This window comes from Haplochromis burtoni, unplaced genomic scaffold, assembly GCF_018398535.1.
Source record: "Haplochromis burtoni strain Fernald_Lab_line unplaced genomic scaffold, NCSU_Asbu1 Contig_49, whole genome shotgun sequence".
Classification (NCBI taxonomy): Eukaryota; Metazoa; Chordata; class Actinopteri; order Cichliformes; family Cichlidae; genus Haplochromis; species Haplochromis burtoni.
This window is the reverse complement of record NW_024582410.1, coordinates 1,976,514-1,983,903: the sequence shown is the minus strand read 5'-3', so window position 1 is coordinate 1,983,903 and position 7,390 is coordinate 1,976,514. Positions and strand designations below refer to the sequence as shown.

At 39.6% G+C, this 7,390-nt stretch overlaps 1 protein-coding gene across 13 annotated transcripts in view; it reads right to left on the bottom strand.

The window, feature by feature from the left end:
* The window catches only part of ppfia2 (PTPRF interacting protein alpha 2), a 195,631-nt gene that overhangs the window by 122,876 nt on the left and 65,365 nt on the right, over positions 1-7,390 (bottom strand). For 2 of the 13 annotated variants that reach the window (XM_042220498.1, XM_014333957.2), the window contains exon 1: positions 564-5,366. The exons of 10 other annotated variants lie outside the window; for them this stretch is intronic. In XM_042220498.1, coding sequence (XP_042076432.1) covers positions 564-644 — 81 coding nt within the window. In that variant the 5' untranslated portion in view covers positions 645-5,366. Of the gene's footprint in view, positions 1-563; positions 5,367-7,390 lie in introns of those variants that run through there. One more of the 13 variants, XM_042220497.1, reaches the window with a different exon arrangement.

The following is a 7,390-nucleotide window of genomic DNA, read 5'->3' as shown; positions in this document are numbered from 1 at the left end:
CACAGTAATCAATGTAGGGCACTGTGCACATATGTCCCTATTTCTCTTCAAACCAAACGTGGGCGGATCATTAATCATTAAAAATCATTATACAGATTTATATGAACTCTGAATTGCAGTTTCACACAATCCAACTGTCAGATGATTTATTCATCAAGAGAAAGTGTGAAGATGTTTTGCACTATTCTCCTTTAAGATCTTAGACAAGTTATTACCAAATTATTCTTTGGTAAATTCGAGTATAGAGAATTTTGGCCAAGATCTCTCAAAATCCAAAACAAATTCAAAACACAGCACTTTGCAATGTAAGCACAATACAAAGTCGTGGAAAACAAAGGGTTGAGTTTACCGAGGGGATTCTGAGGGGCACTGCACGCAGATAGGAAACACCCAACATCCACGGTTCCGCAGAAAATCCGTCTACAATTTACCATAATAAAAGCCACAAGGCACTCAAAACAAGGAAAAAAAATACGGTCAACACAAATAGACAAAAACAAGCAGCTGACATTTCAGTAAACAAAACAAGCAAAAGGTGGACTGAAGACGAGCAGTTAACTTGCCTGGAACGTGTAAAACCTCGTCCCGTTCGGTGGATGCACCTTGGGGGAGTTGGTCCCCGTACTCATGTCTGAGAAAATCATAATCCCTTTGATGGGCAAACAATCCCCAGCTGATTCTTTAATTAAAAAATATTAAACTAAGCTCATATGCGTCACAGAGACTGTAAAACGATCCGAGGCGAGGACTCGGATCAGCCCCTGACCCGGCTCTGCGCTCCCGGCATCAGAAGGTGGAGCGCTCCGGTACGACGCGTAACGCTCCGGGGAGAAGGACAACCGGGACAATTAAAGTGAAAACGAGTCAGCTCTCTTCACTGGTCTTCTTGCACGTCCCCACTCGCATGCGGTATATTAGTCTGTATCCTTTAGCGATCTGAACTGAGAGTAAACCCCGGCAGCTCCATAGTCTCTCCACGCCCGCCGCAAGCAGCTCTGCTGGCGGCTCAGATGGGTCGCTCTGTGCGCGGATTACTGCTTCCCTCCTCCTCTGGCTTCACCAATAATCAGTCAGAGCATCACAGCGAGGCTCAGCCAACAACATACCGGGTGCCTAAATTGGCAGCAGAGACACACGTTCGCTCTGTTTGTACACTGTAAAAATGGCCTTTTGTTACAGTCATTTCAACTTATTTTCATTTCTTTTTTCCTTTTTTAAGGCGGATAAAACAAAATGGGACAAGAATGTGTAGACTATTGTGTTTTTTTGTACTAATTTAAAAGATAAATTAAAAGAAAAAAACATGTAAATAAATATTTCCAGCGAATACATTTTTAAAAGACAGTTTTTTTAAAAGCTGTTTTAGAAAAACAAAACCCTCAATGCTTGCTTTGTGGTAGTACCGTTTACTTGCGCAATTTCTAAAAAGTAGCGTAAACTCTTACTAGGTTGTCAACGCCTTTTTTTGGAGTGTACTGTAGCTCCGTATTGATTGGAGGAGCAGAAGGATGCTTAAATTACTCAAATGAGGCAATCGTTTTCTGTGTGACAACAGGAGAAGCTATCACTGTCTAAAACATGCTGTCTGGATGGCGTGCTGTCCTCACTCAGTGGGAGAAAGATGGCCGTTTCAGGTGAATAATGGCTTAAGCGTTTAAGACAACTTCAATCTGCAGGGTGTTGCAACGATGTTGTTTAGTATCAAAGACACCAGCAGACAAAAATATGTTTCGTGCACTGGTCATTTTTAGATGATTTTTCTTAGATAATAAGATTAATTTCAGAGTAATGGTCAAAATAAACATGCACAATAGGTTTTTATTGAACTACTACTCCATTGGATATTTATGAGAGGATACCCCATTTACATCAGAAATACTAAATAGTAATTATTATCAACTGGGAAAGTATCAGTTACTTACAGTAAACTTTATGTATTAAATTTAGGCTTTTAATGCTTTTCTTAAAATGATATTTTACTATGTACTGTTGAGCCAGAAGTCTTCACCTAAAGGAGGGGTGAGGAACTCCATGCCTCGAGGTGCAGGTTTTAGATCTCACCCAGGGTCAACATACCTGAATCAAATGATTAGTTAATTTCCAGGCCTTTGGAGAACTTCAAGACATGTTGAGGAGGTGATTTAGCCATTTAAATCAGCTGTGCTGGATCAAGGACATCTAAAACCTGCAGAACACTGGCCCTTGGTCATGTATCATTCAGAGGCAGATAAACAAATTTCTATAAACATGGAAAATTTGGTTGTTTTTTTTGTCTTATGTGACGTTTAACTCCAATGTGCCAACAAAACTGCCTCAGTATAGGCTTCTATACTGAGATTTCTTTGTACTTAAAAAAAAGAAGCATATTTATGCATAAACATTCAGGAAACTTTGGGATTGATGGCATCCTTTAGTTACACATTTTACCCTCTTTGACTGTATTGTCTTCCTATAAGCCTGCTGTGCTATTAGTGTCATTCACACAATGGATTAGACATAGAAGTCTTTCACCTTCGCCTTAAATGTGCCGTTCTCGTTAGTTTTTTTTCCCTGTTCAGCATTCAGTTGATACATTTCACTTTAAACACTAAATTGTCTGAACTAAACAAATGTACAAGTGCACCTCATTATTGCCATTTACATTTTTAAGCAGATACACAATGACTCTTAGCCTTTTTTTCTCAGGTCTCTATCAATTATCGGGTTGTTTCAGAAACAATTCCACACTTTTACCATCTCTTTCTTTAGAAATGCTAATGCAGATGCAATGTTTCTATGGAAAAAAGGACTCATTCATCTAGGTTAAAACAAGCTTACTGGCTACAGACTTCTTTTATCACATGAAAAAAAAAAAGAGAGAAGCATTTCTGCTCTAACAAACTTCCAACCAGGGGTGACATGTATCCAGTTTTCATTCAATTTTCTCTCATCAAGTGACCTTTTCATGAGATGAATCCACTTTATTGAATGGTTTAATTCAATTCACTGTCCGGGCTCCTTTATTTCTTTTCATGGAACTACATGCCAGCATTCAAGTTAACATTTTGTATCTCAGACTATCATAATTGGATCCACAAGAATAGTGTTAAGCTGTTATTGAGATAGCAAATCTAGTTTAGTCAGTACAGGAAATACCCAAGCAGTTCATGGTGTGTTCCACAGTTCGGTGAGCTCCGTGAAGCTGAGTAGGATGAACTCACTGGTGTCCTCACACCCGACAGAGGGATTTGGTTCTGGGAGACATCAAAGTATTTGCTCTTGACATAGCAGGTTAACAGCATTTCCAGCAGTGGAGCAGCAGATCTCATTTAGCAGACTGAGCTGAGTCTGCACCCCTGAACTGCTTCTCAAAACTCACCCTCAGCACTGTAGCACAATACCACATATTCACCGTGAGCTTGACTTTACATTTGAAATCATAACGTAAGATTAGACGCTTTTAGAATATAACCAAGATGGAGACATTCTAAAAGAGACACACATTATTAGCTGTGTGGTGTCAGTATACCTTCTGACTTCTTATTATAGTAAAGACACAGGTAAATGTATTTTTTTTTTTTTTTTTTTTTGGCTTACTGTATCGATAACAATCAATTAAATCAATAACCCCCATCTGCTTGAGTCTGCATGCCAAATATCCTTGGAAAAGATGCTAACTCCAAATTGCTCTCCAATGCATCCAATGGAGTATGAATGTGAATGACTGTGAATGCTAGATAGAAAAAACTTACATAGAAAGAGCATAGAAAAAAGTGCTTGTATTGATGTGTGAATAAGGAGTTGAAGTTGCTTAATTTTTAGCCAGCAATGAAGGCATTTAAGATGTTGACGTGCAAGAGTGCTGTTATAAACTCCTACTGCATAGTAGGATTGTGGACATGCAGCACCTTTGCCATCACGGGTTACTAAGCCCTCCTGCACATTAGTCACATAAAAAGACCTGTCAGTGTGCTGCAGTCCACTGGACTCTGACGTCATTGTACAGATGTGTGGTGGGCATGGCTTAGCGCTTCCTAGTGCTGATTGGATGGAGCCTCTCAATCCTCTCTGTGTTTTCTCCAGCTCTGATCAGCACTGTTCTTTGTCTTTCAGCATTTCCAAAGCTGCCAAAGCATTGCACCTGGGAAATTATATTTGAGACAAAAGGGTGGTTCTGTTAATATTAGAGTTAATTTACAAAAATCTATCAAGATAGGGTTTTAGATAAAAAATCTGATTCAAAACTTATTTTTAGAGCGACTTTTTTTTTTTTTTTTACACAGGATCCCCACAGAGGAAACCTCAAAGACACAAACACCCTGTTCATTAAATCCACACCTGAGTGAGTATGTGGGTTTATAGTCAAGTGCCTGCATGCTTTCAAGCATTCCTGTATATCTTCTCTAATGCATGCATCCCCATTTCCATCTAAATCCCTTAAGAAGAAAAACACACAGCCTCATGTCATCAAAGAACTCAAACAAATTGATTTTTGGTTTGAAAGGCCAGCTACAGCCTTCTGATAGAAATATTACATAACAGAAGTGATAATAAATTAGGAAATAAGAGGCATGTGTATTTCTGCCAAGCACAGATAATGGGCATTTAGGTAGGAATGTAGGATGCTGTTTTGAGAGGTCTTGCTGAACACAAAACATGTCCATATGACCCACAGCAATAATCGTGGGAGTGTGAGGCCACAAATTTATACTAGCAGGGCACTTGTAACCTCAGGACATGCATGTAAATCACACATTTTAATTTCTTCTGCATGTGTGTGTGTCTGCAACACATACTGTGAGTTTGTTAGAGCATTGTACTACAAGCTTGTTTGGTCACAAAACCACTTAAACTGCAAATCGGCTGCAAAAAAAAAAGGAGGGGAAAAGAGAGACAATTTGTGCATAGGCAATGAGGATTTGGCAACTGCAATTTCATTGTGTAAGATGCTGTAAGGAGAAAGGACAGCTTTAACAAAAGAGGTGGCCTTGTGCAGCTTTGACTAAATTGTTATATGTAGAAAAAATGCAAATCATACTGCACCTAATCGTATCGTGATGTGTTGTGGTGAACACAACAAATGAACTTGTTGCATGAAATACTCAAAATCTGCCATGAGGTGCATAGGAGGTGACAGAAAGGAATATGATAAAATACATAAAGGAAGCGAATATGGAGACTTTAAACTGCTATTTAATAGCAGTTATATATTTAAGTAGCTGATCACATTATTTAGTGCTGCATAGACATACATGCAAAAGTATAGTAGTAAGTAGTCTGAAGTAATAGTCCTCCAGGCTTTCTGGAAGTCGTTCAAAGTTTTTCTTTGGACATTGGCTGCCACCCCTGTGGCTTGTCATGTCTTCACAATGTTGTGCTGTGGACATTTATGTGCTTTTTTGTGCAGAGGAGTTTTTTTGTTTCCTGTTCTCATGCTGTCCTACCATGGAAGCATAGCATGAGTAGGGGTCTCTTTTTTTCCTCTTGTACTTTCCCCATTGTAGTGTACATTTCAATGTTTTTTTTCTCTGATTCTACCAATCTCCGACCTGTATCCCCATGTAATGTTTGTGCTAAATGTGTAAGGTCGGGGGGGTCCCATTTCACTGCAGGGCAACCTGCATGTGACGAATAAAGCATTGATTGATTGATTGATTGATTGATTGATTGATTGATTGATTGATTGATTGATTGATTGATTTTTCACTCATTTCAGTCTGATCCTTGTACCTGACCTGAGGAATGTTGACCTTTAAAAATTTTGCAAAAAACTCATTTTAAATCATATCTTTAGGCTCTTTGTTACAATGACCTGAAAATGCTGAAAAAGTCATTTTCATTCATTTTCAGTTTTAAAGGAATAAAGAGTATTTTTGCACCAGCAAGGTGATTCCCAAAGAGCTATTAGCTGAATATTTGGCATATCATAAAACATTTCAGGACACTTGACAACCAGAATGCAAAGGAAAAAGGTAAAAAGGTCTAAAAATACTATCTACAGCAGATGAACAGTGTGTGAGTTTTGCATAGTACTTTTCAAGAAGTGCGTCTAATCTAAATATGAATCTCAGCATGGTGCCAAACTCACTGCCATAAAACTGAACTGTGAAATTATTCTGTTTGATTTTGAAATATTGACCAGGAGTCCTATCCCTAGAGCAAATCTGTCAGGATGACTAAAAATGTCCACTGCAAGCTCAGAGCCCAAGGTGACCCCTGCAAAAACAGCGCTGTCTAATCAACAGTCCCAATTAATAGTTCTGTGATATGGATTATGAAATGCAAAACGAAAAGGTCAAGTGCATGCAACTGAAATGCAATTTAATGACACAGTTCTGACATTTCAAGCAATCACAAACTGGTATTGCTGTAAATAGCATAGCTCTAGAGGCACTTGTTCTCTGCTTTGACGACTTGTCGAGGTGCACATTTGATATGCAGCCCGTGATAAACCTCTGCGGGACTGGGAGGGGGTTGCACTGGGGAGATGGTAGCATGATAGAAGTAGCATACTCTGTTGTCACCATGCCTAGCACACAGTGTCAAAAACACACTCCTAACAAGCTAACTAGAGACAAAAAGCTTTAGAGCGCCCAAGATATGTTGTCATGTATTATACTACTTACTGTATCATAGTGCTCCCGATAGAGCACAACTGTCAACTGAAGCAAAGGTAGACCTGTACTCCTCCTCTGGGGTTACAGAAGGAGATAAATAGGAGTGCATACAGAGTAGGCTCCACTTTAGGCATGTGATGAAATACTACATTTTACATGTTTTCACTCTTCATGTTTCCACAGAAGCTTTGCGAATAAAGCTTATGGTTTCCTTTCTAAGCAGCTTCCTGTATGATAGCCCAGTCTCTAGCTAAAGGGCCCCTCTAGACCCCACAACACCATTGCCTTCCACTGACAGACATGTCACTGTCTAATTGGGTCTTTCCCTGCTGCTATACTGGGCACTAGTTCCCATTTTCTGCTTGTGAACTGAAATCTAGTAATAATAAGTGGACAGGGTTTTTCTTCTTCTTCTACAAATTAGACCCAGAGTCCTGTAACTGTTCCAGCTTGCATAACCAAAATGTGATTTTCTTTTATTTAGCTTTATGGTATTTGTGGAGTGCAGCTACAGTAACTGCACCTATTTTGTAACGTCACCGAGCAAAACTCCCACTAGATCTGCAGGTGTCAGTAAAGGTCGCAGTTCCAAGGCTTCTTGGAATGACGATCCGAGGCGGAGCAGCAGAGGCATATTGATCGTGTCAACTGTCATGTGTGGGCAGACATCTGTAATGGGCATTACCCTCAGCCTGTCACTGCTGAAACATTAGGGAGCTATTGTCAAGGATACAGTGTGAGGGAATATTTGTGTGTGTGTGTGTGTGTGTGTGTGTGTGTGTGTGTGTGTGTGT